At 46.3% G+C, this 14,862-nt stretch overlaps 1 protein-coding gene across 1 annotated transcript in view; it reads left to right on the forward strand.

Annotated features, from left to right (window-relative positions):
- The window catches only part of LOC138487325 (uncharacterized), a 2,513,852-nt gene that overhangs the window by 410,794 nt on the left and 2,088,196 nt on the right, over positions 1 to 14,862 (forward strand). The window contains exon 17 of the mRNA XM_069613924.1: positions 6,432 to 6,596. Within this exon, the coding sequence (XP_069470025.1) occupies positions 6,432 to 6,596 (165 nt within the window). The remainder of the gene's footprint in view (positions 1 to 6,431; positions 6,597 to 14,862) is intronic.

A 14,862-nucleotide genomic window follows, 5' to 3' on the forward strand; every position in this document is an offset into this window, starting at 1 on the left:
ACCGTATGTGACGGTAGTGGCACATAAGGGGCTTGGACATACACACATAAAGGGTGCATTCTCGCGCGCCCTTTACATGAGCCCTCAATATGGTTGCATTTGTCTTTCTCTGCACTCTAGCAGCATTAGTTCGGTTATGGCGCGGGACCGTGGGGTGTAAACTTTTCAATGATACGCATAACAAATAATCCCCCAGGACTTATTTAGCTTTCACTATTTGTACATAACTGCTGTGGTGTGGGTGCTTCATTGCTAATGCCATATGAACATGCATTCTGCCATATCTATACATTTTACAGGTGTTTTAGTCAAAGAGGTTTGTGGAGAAAATGCGTCCATCGCAGGTAGTTTTGTCATTAGTATTTGGGAACTTTTGCTTTTATCTGAGGGCCATTTTACAGTTCTTTTCCCACCCAGGCTCTGCAGGCCGGGTCATGCTGGGAGCAGCGATACACTGCGGAAGGTGAAGTGTTACAGTGTTGGTATCTTACACTTGCTCATGTCCGTCTTGTTCGTGGGAACGGGCTCACAGCGGATCTGCCAGGGAGCTGCGGCCACAGGGATAATTGAAACTCTACAAAGGTGGGGGCCGCGCTGCAGTGCGCCGAGCTCACACCATCTTTATTAGACTACATGGTTTCTGAGGCCTAGCTAAATTCAATATGTGTGGGCAATGTCTTCAGCAGGTGAGCCATCCACCACCTGGGCCCTGGTGGTAAGGAGGGGACGCCTGATGAGCCATGGCCCTCACCGGGGGAGGGGATGTAGGCGAGGGGGGTCTTTTGGACCAATCCTCCCCTACATTGCCCCCCTTTCGTTACTTAAGTAACAAATTCTTTAAATCCTCCAATCTCCTGCACTCTTCCTCATCAATTATTGCGTCATCCCATGCAGGTGTGCCTTTTATGGGCATCCATGCTCTGCACACCCCCCTTAAGCTCTCACCTCTCCTAGCATATTCATCTGGGGTACAAGTCAGGTATATACATCCGCTCTCTCCTTCCAAGTCTACCCATACCTCCTTGTACCGTTCTAGTATACGGGGCTCTCTAATGATAGTATGCCACAGTTTATCTACTATGTCCTTGTCGTGATACCTAGGCACTAGCTGATATCTTGGGGTGTCATCAGTTCCTGTTTGTACCTGCACTTCCTGCATGGCTTGTATTGTACCACGGGTGTTGCCCATTCTCACCATCATCATTGCACCATTCGGTACTGCGTTAGCACAACATCGAAGGGGAGTCTCTTCGAGGGAATCAGGCAGTTCAGTTTAGTGCACAAATGAAGAAGAACAGAGTTCCGCGACTCAAGCGCAGCCTCCACTGTGGGCAGAAGCAGAGCGCGAGTACGGAAAGGCGTGCTGTTTTGACACAGCGGGGACAAGCTATGGGCTCCTGCAGCAGGGCGACCAGTTCCTAGCTATGCTACTCACCGGTCCCCGATGCAAGCAGATCCAGGCTTCTCTGCGTCCGTTTCAGTCACTGGCAGGTTCAGGAGAGCAGGGGACGTCTCGTCGTCGTGTTGAATCTGCAGCAGCAGAGTTGAGTAGAAGACGTCCCAAACGAAGTGGACCCGCACAGATTGTTACCACAGCAGGGCAACGGAGCGGCCGTGTGTATCTGAGCCAAATGTACACTACTCACTTCAGACCTGGGAACGCCAAGTGTACGAATCGTGTGAGAGTGACAAGGACTCGAAATACTACACAACCTGGCGGCGGTTACAGAGCAAGACTCCTGTGTAGGCTGGTCAGTCCGCTGGATGGCCCAGAGACGCTTCCGAAGGCTTACGAGCAGGAGATGGTGAAGATGCCGAGAATAGCTGTCCCCGCTATTCCAAGGGTCGAAGTACCAGTACAGGCCTTCTGGTTCGATCAAAGGTGAAAAGGGTTTTACAAGGCGACAGCAGTGCAGAGGAGCAGTCCTTCAGCGAGTCACCAGCGATTCCTCGGTTCAGCCTCTTGGTTGCAGGATACTTGGCTCCTGTATTCCTTCGTTCGTGAGAACTCAGGAGATCGACATGGTAGTGGTGTTTCCAGCCCCCTCTTATCCACGGTTCCCTTCGCGCCAAAACGGAGGGGACCCAATGGGAGATCCGCTCATCAACACTCACACCATTCGTGGACCTATCACGGACCACGGTGGTCCCAGGCATTCACACCACCCTAGACTCTCTGGCACCCAGGATGTGTATTGGGACCAGACATCCCAGCCCACATCCTGGAGGCACACACCAGGCATGTAGAAGCCCGCGAAAGCATCCGTGTTTCGCGGGAAAGTACATGCCCAAATAAGGAAGGCCCCGGGTCGGCTCGACCTGGGGAAGGTGAAGGGAGCAAGACGTTCAGCGGACAGGACAAAGGAGCCTCGTGGTCTGGCCATTTTGGGAGCCAGGCCACCATTTTGGGCTAAGCGCGAGAAACGCGCTTAAAACGCCAAAAGGAGCTGAAAACACAAGAAACGATCGCTGCCACCATTCCCGTCCGTGAATCACTTGCACCGATCAGTTACAATCCAAAAAGAGTATCTAGGGCCTGTAGAAGGCTAGAGACCCAAGAGAGCAGTAACTTAGCTTACAGTGCCCTCTTGTGTCATGTAGCACGAAAGCCGCAACATGATAAAAGAAACTACGGAAAACAGCGTTTCCCGGTACTGACTGTCTTAAGGGCATGTCAGTTTCCCCGTAAGAATGGAGCGAAAGCCCAGAGGAGTGCGGCAGAAGGCTGCACTTCTCTGGCAACGTCGAGAACAAGGTGAAAAACAACAGCAAAAAGTTTAGGGGTTGCCACATGGAAGGAAAATTACCTACAATTACGAAATCTTTCCTAACATACACCACTTTAGATAGACTTTCAAATACATTGCAGTCTGTGAATAAAGCAGAATAATGTATGAGTTCATAGCTCATAAGAGAGGCAGATTGTTAGCCCTGGAATGGAGCGACAGATTTTAAAACCAAGAGATTGTAAGAAATTAAAATCGGAGACTTAAATCGGAGGCCAGAGGTGCAGAGAGGACGAACATGGGTGGCACAAGAGGCGGAGAGAACAGCTGGTAAAGGAAGCATTTTAGATAGCAAAGGTGCAGCTGGTGGCCTGAAATGGTGAAAATGGAAGGAGATAGAAGGACGGAGAAAATGGGAGATGAAAGGTGACCTGGCTACAGCCCTAGTCAAGAGAAGGGCATGAAGGGGGCAGCGAAAGAAAGGGTGGTGGTCCTACTGTCCATGGATGGGGCAGAGAATGAGAGGGATCTAGAAGACATAGAAGGCACTTAAGAAGGAGGCAGAAGACGTGAAGGTAGAGACCTCACACAGGGTGGCCAAGAGAGTAAACGTCCTTTGGTGACTAATTCAGGAACAATTATTAGAAAGTGTCCTTGTAAAGCATTGTACACTGTAAACAACCTCAACCATCCTATCACACTAAATAAAAGATGAAGAACTGTTCTTTTTGCATCAAATTATGGCAATAGATTTGCATTTGTATTTGCATTTATTTGAAGAACAGGGATGTCAATTTTGATCAGAAATTACTTACAATAACATATTTGCAGATGTTGGAGGCATTTATTGTAAGAGTGAATCTACCATAGCACAAAGATAAAAACAAGTGAAGAAACCGTTTTATCAGGGTGTGAACAAAATGGGGCCTAGACCAGGGACACAACGGAATACATTTGCAGGGGACTTGGTGAAGAGTTCTGTGCCAAAATGAGCCACTTCCTGTATGAGACATGAATGGCTTAGTCTAATAGGGCTTTCCACTGGAATGTCGAACAAGATTATTCACTTTCCTTTTCAAGATGACATGTTATTTGGAGATACAGTAGTCCACACTTTGAAATGTTTTAAAGTCTAGACAAAACCAAGGTCATGCTGTTTGAGTCTTTAGGGTTATTAGCAACAGTTGATGGCATTGCAGCAACAGTTGATGGCATCGCCATTTGAATCTGCATAGTTTTGATTTTAAACTTCTTTCTCTTTAAACAACAATCTTTATGGGCTATTACATAGTCTGGGAGGGTCAACATGTTGTCGAATTTGTTCATAGATTCACCTGATATAGCGTTCTCTATGTGCAAAGTATTGCTTCTTGTGAAGCCTTTTCATATGAAGGTGGGCTCTGAATTACATATAAATCAGTTGACTCAATTGCCAGCCCTGGAATATTCTTGTTCCCGCTGTGGTGGGATGTGACCAAGGAACAGTGGGCTTGGGTGATGTTAGAGCACTATCAAGTGTCTGAGATCTTATCCTGGATGCTCGGGTCATTCCAAGATGACAAATCTGTAGCAGAAACTAAATTCCATCCGAAATGACGTTACCCAAAGATGTATAATCTTTTTGTTGTTATTTTGTAAAGCTTCTTATTGGCCTATTACTATGCATTGCTCCTAAGAAGACTTACTTGCATGCTCATTGTAAAGTACAAATTCCATTGAGTCAACTGTATATAGTAACAATTGCTTGTCTGAAGCCCTCTCTATAGAAGTTTGATTCTTTTGTGATAGTGGAAGGAAAAAGGCATGTGAATCCAGGCTAAAAAAGAAGCAGTAATGCCAGACATCATATCCGTGCATGGCAACAAGCATTACAATGAATTACTGTGGATTCTGCAGGCGGAATCCATGGAAAGACAAGCCTCTAGGTCGCAATCAAAATTAGATGCTGAAGGAGATGCCTGCAATTTTGTTGAACACAGACAGTGTAACAAGCAGAGCAGATTTTCCACTCTGTAACCTAGATCCATCCAAGAAAATCTATCAAAATGACCCAGAATGTAATGAACAAGTACAGTGCTGTCAATTCCAGTGGGGGTCATTTAGGGCCTCTTACAAAATTAGCTACTCACACCCTCTTGGAATCCCTTCCAAAGGTCACTTGCTTGACTAGCTTTCTTTGAACCCTTCCAACTTGTGTCTAAAGACTCAAATTTCATGAACTCATCATAGCCCTTTCAAAACGCTGACTCCCACTCACAGATCCTCTGTTCATGCTTTAAACTTCCAGCATTTGTATAAAGCTCCCATGTTAATCTATTAACTGCGTAATCTTGCGTGTAAATGTTCCCGGGTTTACCCCATAATCCTCTAGCCACATGTAGGTACTCCTCGCCGGTATCCTGTTGTTTCCACAATAGGGTTGCGGAGGGGGTTGGTATGGGCTTGGTAGTGAAAGAGAAGGGAGGCATGGGTGGGGAGTATTTTTTCAAAGGGCCTCATCACGAGTTGGGTGTTAGCCCTTAAATGCGGCAGTAACGCTATTACCGCTGCATTTAAGGGCAGTCACGATCATGAGTTGGGTGCTAAATGGGCTGTTTTACCTCCAGCTTTTTGCTGGAGGTGAAAATCCCATTTAGCGTCCTGTTTGCGCTGCAATTACCACCGGCTGTATTAGCACGCAGTATTTGTGCTGAAAATGCCCCATTGGGCAATGAGGATTTACCGTTAACACCCAACCCGTGATCCTGCGCTAATAACGCCAGACGGGGTAGAGCTAACGCAATTACAGTTGGGCGGTATTATGGCTGGGATACTGCTCAACTTGGGATGAGACCCAAAGTAATTTCAACAAAGTAATTTACATCGATGTAGTTTAGTTTGTTGAAATTACATGGAACCCTTCTTGCCTACCTTCTGCTATCTAATGCATCACACTACTTCTTTCCCTTGCTTTCCCTGTAAACATGTTTCTATTGGCTCACCTGCAGTGTAACATTAACTGTCAGTGGTCTCTGCTACCTAGGCTTCTCTAACAGAGCCCTCGTTTGTAATTACTTTGGTAAATCCTGTGAATTTCTACTCAAGTCATACCAGACAAAGCATTACAAAGATGGAAAATGCTCTGAGATTTGATAATGTGCTCTGCTAATCTGATAGTTGCTATGATTGGTGTCCTGGGCCCTTATGTATCCTCAGGCCCCTGGCCTCCCACACCCAATCGCCCCAGCTCCTGTCTCCTCTCAGCACTTGCCTTGGTACACCCTCCACCCTGAAGGCTCGCACTTACGCCTAATCGCAGCTCCACGCCGTCTAGCACTCACCATACCATGCACTTCATCTGTGGCTCACCCATGAGCTCGGTCACTCCAGCACTTACCCCTTCTTCTCTCTTCTTTGCTGCACTTGCGCATTCTGAATACTCACAAGTCATAGTAGGTTCGTCCTTTGTTTTCTGTTCTTTTCGCTTCTTCCCTCCACTGCTTTTAATATTTTCTTTTTTGTGTGTGTTTTTTAATGTGTTTCACTCCCTTGTTCCCTCCCTTTGCCCTGTGGGTGCTTTGAAACAGTATTTTACTTGCTGCTAAGCGCCTAACAAGCGAGCGAACAATAAATAAATAAATAAATAATCTATATAGTCACTTGTGAATATTGGTTATATATTAGTCGATTTAAATGTCAACATGATAAACTTTTTTGTATTCGTAGTTGAAAGAACCAGTGCAATGTACTGTACGCACTGTGGATATAAACAAGCTGAAGGTGCTGTCAAGTCATCTGGAAACTGTTGTGTCCAAGTACAATGAGGTTATGAGAACAATCGCTGACTACGAGATGCCATTATTTGACAAGAAATTGACAAGTATAACCGAGGTGAACATCTTTTTCCATCTATTGTATTGCATTGCATTATTGAAAACTGATCTTAAGGTAAATTCATATACTGTTTCACATCTAACTGAGCCATGCCCAAAAGTCTACTCACAAATTCACCTTGCCTTATCCTGGACCCTTCTTTGTTAAAAAAACATTTTTTTTGTCTGTGGATAGACTATGCAGCTACAAGTATTTACTTATTTTCAATTTGTAAGGGGCCCACTGTGATGCAAATGTATCATTGTGACCTAGCAATAGGTTCTGGGGTGTACATGAGGGTATCAAGAGAGACACGCATCCTACCCTTAGTGCATTCCACATCAGTTAAGTGTGGGGCTAGGAGAATGGGAGTAATGCATGGATTGTGTGCTTCAAATAAGTGCTTGAGGGATCAAGGTTCATTTAGTGTCATGGCCAAGATAGCCGGGGCCATGTACAACCCCTGCCAAGCCGCGTACCAGGTATTGGGAAAAACCCTAGCTCGTGAAATATTGGATTGGGAAGACCGTTGTCATGCTGGGCCAGTGCTGAGCAGGCCTTGGGTGGAGGACATAAAAGAAAGGGGTCAATTGTACCATGTACGAGGACACTGTAAAAAGGGAGGTCAGCAGTCTGTAGGTCTAGACGATCTGTGGATGGAGGAGAAGAAGGTAAGAAAAGAAAATCATTGAAAAAGTGCTGAGGTCTTTAGAAGCGCAAGCTCACAGGACTAGCTAGTAGAGGAATGGGCTGCCAATTAACATTACTGGAGGAAGCCCTGGGATCATAATCCCTGAAGGGACAAGGATGAGAAGAAAGGACATGTTCAAAAAGGTAGGATTTTTAGCTGTTTCGGAACCAAAGTTGTTTTCCTTTTCATCTCCGGGACAGAGCTAGGTTATTTAATAGGACGGCACTGGAGGCTCTTATGGTTTTCCCACTGAATATGTTTTCTTTTTACAAGTGGTTTAGAGCTTCTTTACAATGGAGGATTGGAGGTTTCTGAAGGGCATTTATTTTGTGAGGATCTGACTGATGTAAGAAGGGCTTTTTCTCTTGTAGGCATAATGAATGCTACACAGGGATTTGAAGTCAATTGTTCTGCACAGAAGGGCATGGCTGGAGTGATGCCTTCCCTTAGTTTCAAGCCCAAGGTCAATGTGGCGGCTTTGTTCTGTAGGAGTTGAAGTTGGTGGATCAAGCTTTTGGGGAGAGGAGGCTATTGTAGTAGTTGATATGCAACAACGCCATCTCTTTGGTCATTTTAATCTTGTGGTGCATGTTGGGAAGAGTAGGTTGGGCTTCAGCAAACAGAAGCAGCAGTGCTATTATTTTGATGAGGTCATTTTTTAATTGAAGGAGGGCTTTTCATTGAAGATGATTCTGAGTTTTATTTTTTGCATCAGAGACATGGGGAATAGGCGGGAAAATGAAGATGATCACCGACTTGGATCCATTCAGGCAGAGGGGGTATCAGTCATCTAGTCTTATGTGCATACCCAGGGTCAGACTGGGACAAGAAATAGGCCTGGGCACCTAAAGAAAAAGTGGCCCACCACTTGCCTAAAAAAAGTGGCCCTCCAACAATCATCTGTGATGAATCGAGTCAATCCATGACTTTACAGAAAATTCTACTTATGGAGGGTTAATGTTGTTTGTTGCATGTCAAGTTTTGTGTTAACGCTTGAGAAAGTGACAACATTCCTTTTGTTCTTTTTTAAAATCATCATCACATATCTAAATACTGTACTTATTTTGCATAACAAGACTCAAGGCATGTCTACTAGTTGCCTCTAGTAATGAAAATAGACTTGCATTTAATAAGCAGTACAGCCAAATGATGACACCGGAAGTACCCTGCCAGTTGCATTCATGGTCAAATATCACATTACAACACATCTCATAAAATAAAATAACTTTGCATACTTAGGGTTTTGTGACAGGGTCCACACAAACCAACCACCCCCACTGCGGTTTTGGGACCTGCAGGTCGATGCTTATACAGGGCTCCACAACCCCAGCAGGGAAGGAGGGTTAGTGTGACGATGGTTGGATAGGAAGGAGTAGGAAAACCGTAAAACTGGAATGAGGCTTAGATAGAGTTTATGGATAGGTTGTGTGTGTGTGTGTGTCTCAGAAGCAGGGACATGTTTTTGTATGAGTGTCACAGCACGCTGGAAGCATGCACAGTGGTAAAAACATTGCCCTAACATCCACAACACACACACACACACACACACGCACACGCACACACACACACACCCCAAAGGTACAACAACATAATGAACACACGAGTTAGTGCAGCACTTAGCTTAGGCTAGTTGTCGCCGACACCCACAGTGTCCCTTGTTGTCTTCTGGGATTACTTGAGTAATCCGCATAGCTGTTCATTTCTTTGCTGTAGTACTGGCATTTACTGAGCAGCTCCATTGCTTCTCAAGCCTCCGGTAGCATTTGGGTGAGCGTCGGGATCTGCAGCGGCTCTGCAGATGTCTGACTCTGCCCGGGTCTGTGTCCCACCTCACAGGTGCTTTGCCGGGCAATTGGGGAGCCCAGAGGTTTGTTTTGGTAGCAGCGTGAGTGGCCCTTCCAGCATGGAACATGTTTGCATTCTCCTTTTCCTCCATTCATGGCTTCCCATTCAGCTCTCGTCTGCTTGTCCAGTGCACGGCTCCTGCAGTTCCTCCTCTGAGGATCGTTCTCCTCTTGGTTCCCCGAGTGCGGGAGTCTCCAGTTTCCTCCAGTTCCCTGCACACTGCTTGGGCTCAAGTGTTCCCCCCTCTCTGGGATGCACACTGGTCCACAGCCCCTTCTGACTCAGCACAGCATTTCGGCTCCTTGCTCCTCCATTAAAGGCCTAACGACACTTCCTGGTTTCCCTCCTCTATTTCCATCCCTGCAGGACCAATAGGAAGTCGGTAACCACTGGACTGTTCAATGTTGTTCTCATAGGTAATCGTCATGCCTCTGCACCTCTGCCTTGTTACAGTACTGATCTTATGGCTCCCTTGTAAATCAGAAGGGATCTTCACTTAGGTCATTCCTATTCTTCCTCGTCCCATTACATTGTAGGAGGATGGTAGGGTGTCACTAACTCATGACCCCATTATGGAAGGGGTTGTTGTTAGGGTTGTAGGAAGAGAGTCTAGGGTCAGGTAATTGGCATGGATACCACGCTCACTGGGGATGGTCGTCCATAATCCAATCGGCAGCTTCCTTCCCCATGAGACCCTCTCTCTGTGCACCTCCCCGAGGCGGACTATTGTACTGTGGATGCACTGCCCTGGCCCCATGGGAAAGCTCTACCCCTAGGGAAGTTGGGACGATATCCACTGATTCATCATAAAGGCTTCAGAAAACCCCCCTTTTTCAATCTCCATTTGCAGGGTAGCAGCCATGTGCTCAGCTTCATGACATTTGCTTCCAATTTGGCTTGGTGCGGATTTCTGTGTCCCTCTTGCTTCCCTGCAGTCCCTTCAAAATCTCTGTTAATTTTCTGCTGCCCTACCATTCGCTTGGGATGGTGGGTTGGGTATTGTGTGGCTCATCTCTGTTTGGCAAGAGAAATCCCAGTCCATTTCATTTCTGTTCTCGCTTTGTTTACAGCCCCCAGGTTCTGGTCGAGTTTTTCAGTTCAGCCCAGGTGCATTCTGGAAGTTATTGTCCTGAAAAAGACAAAGGGGAACTCTTGCCAGAAAAGAGGCTGATAGACATTGTGGAATGGACAGCAGTAATTGCAGACATATATAATGCATACTCAGTGTCGCAGGGACTGGGGCCCCAACTTGCTGACCCCACCTCTTGGGTAGGATCGACTCTGGCATGCACCTGGTAGGTCACCCACCCCAGGTCAGGAGGGGTCCCTGTTCCCCATTGACAGGGTTGTGACCACATACCTCCACCACTTCCCCAAGCCTCCCTCTTCTTTCAACCAGCTATCTAACTTTGAAGAGATGTTTTTTGGGACTTTGTCTCCTCTCTCAGACTTCTTCACTCTCAGCTAGCCTGTGGAACTTGACACAGAGGACTTTTGGGGCAATGATCGGAGATATGCATCCTAGCCCCACAAGCATAGCACCTCGTCACTTGACTCATCTAAGGAGGTATGGTTGGTGTCCTATGCTTTCGTTCGTGGTTGCATAAAAACTCCATCCATTCCCTGAATCCAGGAAGCTTACTCCCCAACACCAGATCTTCTGGGAGATTTGGGCTCATGGGGACTTTGGCGCTCCAGATTGTGCCGAACACCCGGATTGGCACCCTCGCCATGCAGTAAGTCATCCAATCCCTGTGGATGCAACAAGTAGCCATATTGTTCTCTGCCCGGGAACTGGTGCTGCCTGAGTCTGCGATGGCTTTGCCCATCTCCTCCTGGACCTCAACCAGCATCCAAGAGGATTCTTCCAGAAGGTCACCCAGGCATACAGAGGCTGGTAGAGACCCTTGGAATGTTTTTCTTGCTCTTCTACCGTGGCGCTGGTTTTACTAAAGGGGTAAGATCCTGTAATGTGGGGAGAGGGGACCGATTTTCAACGGGCCACGTCACCTCAAAGACTAGACCCAACATTTCCTCTGCCTGTTTTTGGCTACTAAATGGGAGGTTCAAGTCTTTTTGTTTAGACCATTGCGGTAGAATGACAACTCTGAATTGGGCTATTTTCTTCATGGGGGGTTCCTCCATGCTCCTCAGAGAGATCTTCTTGCTTTAGCAAAAGGCGTTTCATGGCAGCATCCGTTTACTCCCTGGAGTTGTCTCTCTCTCCGTAGCTAATGGTATTTTCATGGACTCAGGTGGAACATCGGACTACATGATCTCTGTAGCCTGTTGGGCCAGAACAGAGCAGCCTGCACAACAACCCAAAGCCCTCAGTAGTCCACAGTGACTGAAAGGGTAGGAGGACCTGCACTCCCCAAGGAGATTAACTGGGAAGTCCCACTGAATGGGGTCCCAGAACACAAACTGTGCATTGCAGCTGGCTACCTTTCCAAGCCGCCAGCTTCAATACACAGCAAGCCTACACAGAGAAAGTGGGCCGGGCTTAGCCCCTACTTATGACTTTACACTGCATGCAGAGGCCCTGAGTGGGTGAGAAAGGGCCTGATTGGCCAGAGTGAGAGATTGAATCCTGGCAGACAAGAAGGTTTATAAGCAGGGAACAGGACGTAGGAAGTATGGGTTTTTCGAGGTAGGTCAGAGATAGAGGATGACCAAGAGCCCAGCAGGAGGATGGAAGGAGTGGCATAGGGTGGAGGAGATTTGTGGAACAGGTGAGGCATTGGCTGAGTGAAAGTGGCTCTTCAGTGTGAGTGTGCAGGATTGTGTGGCGAGTGGATCAACAAGGTAGTGTAAGGAGTAAATGTAAAGCGAATATTACTGAGTGAAAGGATGGTGCTTGAGTAGTGGACAGAGGAGAAGTGGTTTGGGTAGAGGAGTAGTAGTGTGGAGTAGTGAGTATAGCAGAGAAGGTGGTAGTAATGGTAGTGCAAGGAGGTCTAACACCAAAGGATGGAAACACAACCTAGGAGGAATAAGGCCATTGACAGGATTGGGGAGTGGTGGGAGGAGTGAGGTAGAGTAGACAAGAGGACAAAGTAGAAAAGAGAGAGGTCAGAGAGTGAGCAGGTAAGAAGAAGCCTGAATAAAACAGTGTTTGCAAGGCACCATCCCAAAACCCATTACATCGCTAACAACTGGACAGAGTCGGGACAGTTAGGAAGTCCCTGAGGGAGTTTAGATTGCAGGATATTTAGATGATCTTCACTAGCACAAATCAACTTTTAACAAGTTGGGGCCAACATTCAATAACAGGGATGGGGAGGAGGGTCATAAAAAGACAAGCGAGAGAGTGATGGCCCTAAGCCCCACAAAGGAAACAATACAAATCATTGAACAATATCTGCAATTTGGAGTGGTTCTTGTGCCATCTATGACAATAGTTCTTATGTTACTGACTTGGTGGCTGTAGGTTGCACACAAATCTTTGTAGAGTGCATCATTGCTGGAGCTGTCTTACCAATATTTCTTTTGTCTTTCTTTAGACCAGTGTAAGAGAATGTGCTATATAGGATATTTGAATTAAAAAATGTCATAAATGCTTCTGTAAGACGCTACCTATTTTTAGTAATGTATGGTTCCCATCCACTCACTGCCACATTGTTTTCCTTTAATATATTTAATGTAATCGAGTCAATTCTTGACTTTGAAATGGTCAATACAGCATTAAAACATATAGTAGATGCTCCAATCAGGACTGTAAGCAGACACCTGAGACATGCTGATCTGCGATTTCAGTTATTTTGACTTGACTGTGTATGGTTTTCCCTATTTTACTTTTTAAGAAACAGTATCCTTTATCAATTGCAGGGGTGATTTCTCTGCTGCCTATCTTTTGCATGTTTCTTGAGCTTCAAAGACACGCTTTAGTTTGAAGGACTACGTTGCCAATTATTGGCCTATTCCTTTGTTGGTAGTTGGAATGGAGGAGTTTCTTCTTTGTGCAATTCATGATTCATGTTTTGCACGGGGATCATCTTTGCTACTACTATGTTGACTGAGTAGGTTACTGTCATGGTTCAGTGAATGACCCTGGTCTAGTTTAGTGTTCTGTTCAACGTTTCCTTCCAAGCCCATACATGCTTCGTTGGAAGGTAAGAGTAACACAAGTTGGATCCCACAACGTATTCATCTTCTCATGTTTACCTTTCACAAGAAGCAGGACATCCTGGTTGTTGGGGTTTAAGCCATGCACTATGTAATCTTTTGACACAAGGCCATGTGTTGCAGTCTCAGTGGGGCCCTGGGATTGTTGTGGGAGTACATCCTGTATCAGTGCAGCTTGAATTAATGGACACATGGCTAGGGCTAAATGATGCTTGGACTATCAAGGAGGGAATTGACATGCTCCCTGGAGCCTCTTTTGTCCCTTTTCATGCTCAAGTAGTGCCTGCTTCTGCACTTTAGCCTAGAGGATGGAGTGGGAAGCCAAGAGCAGTCCTGACAGAAATGCAGAGGAGGTCTCTACAGAGAAGCCATGGAAGGTCTGAGAAGGGGATCTGAGCCTTGGAGAGTTAGACGTGGTTGGCCACATACTCTGTGAGTAGTAGAAAAGTCTACGCGAGCACTGTACCCAAACAGGGCTGCAGGATGGCACGGAGAAGAACAGAGAGTGAGGCAGAAGCTCTATGCTAGATGCTGCAAATACACAGAGCTGCCAGAGATTTTCTTGGCTGACAGATGTGTTTGAAAAATCAGACCAGGAGAAAGGGAGAAAGTAGAGTTTGCAACTAAGACTAGAGAGCAGAAGGTCATGGGAGAGAGGGGAGACATCCGAGGCAAGTCCTAGAAAAACCCAGTTGAGAAATAGATTGAAAGGAGAAATGCCTCATGCTGCAACCTGGAGTGAAGGTTCCTAAAGCCAGTTAAGAAAGTGATTGAGGGAGATGCACTGCATGCTGGATCTTGAATTTAAAATTCCGAAAGCCCATTAAGAAATTCAATGAAAGGAGAAAGCTGCATGCTGCAGGGAAAGTCTCTGCAGCTATTATGAAAGTGAGTGAAAGGAGAAACACTGCATGCTGGAAGGAACATGGAGCGGGACATTTCCTAGACCCTATTGAAAAAGTGACTAAAAGTAGAAATGCTGCATGCTGGAACTTGGGCGGGACGCTCCAAAAGCCCATTGAGGAAGTAATTGCATAGAAACAAAGCTGCATGATGGAGCACGGAGAGGGAAGTTTGTAGAGCAATTAAAAAAGGGGCTGAAAGGAAAATAATGCATTCTGGGACGTGAATTCAAAGCCCCTAGAGCCTTTGAGTCCTGAAATGGTAGTCCAATTCCCTAGCTGTACCTGATGCAGAGACTAAAAGGAAAACCATTGAAGTCATCATTCGTGGTCTTAGCTTATAAAGAGGCTGAGATAATAAATATTACTAGCACCCTCGGGGGAGGGAAAAGGCCCATGAAAATGGGTGGAATCTGTCAGGAATTGCCTGTATTCATTTCTGGCAACCTGTGCCTCTTCCGCAGATATGCCATGTTTGCGTGGCTCCTGCCCCAATGCCCGTCCCCGGTGGCCCCATTCCCTCCGCCCGCCGATTTCACTCATCCTCCCTCTTCTGCCCCACTTTATTGTCAATTCCTGCATGACTTTCTCGCTAGCCACCATCTTACTCTTAGATGGCTGCTTTGGAAAGAGTAATAGGACTTCCTCCCATTACTAATTTACGCAGCTGCGCTTTTAGGTTTGTAGTTTTTTAAATAGGAAATCTGTGCGCGCAAGTTGT

This window comes from Ambystoma mexicanum, chromosome 9, assembly GCF_040938575.1.
Source record: "Ambystoma mexicanum isolate Mex_15411 chromosome 9, UKY_AmexF1_1, whole genome shotgun sequence".
Classification (NCBI taxonomy): domain Eukaryota; kingdom Metazoa; phylum Chordata; class Amphibia; order Caudata; family Ambystomatidae; genus Ambystoma; species Ambystoma mexicanum.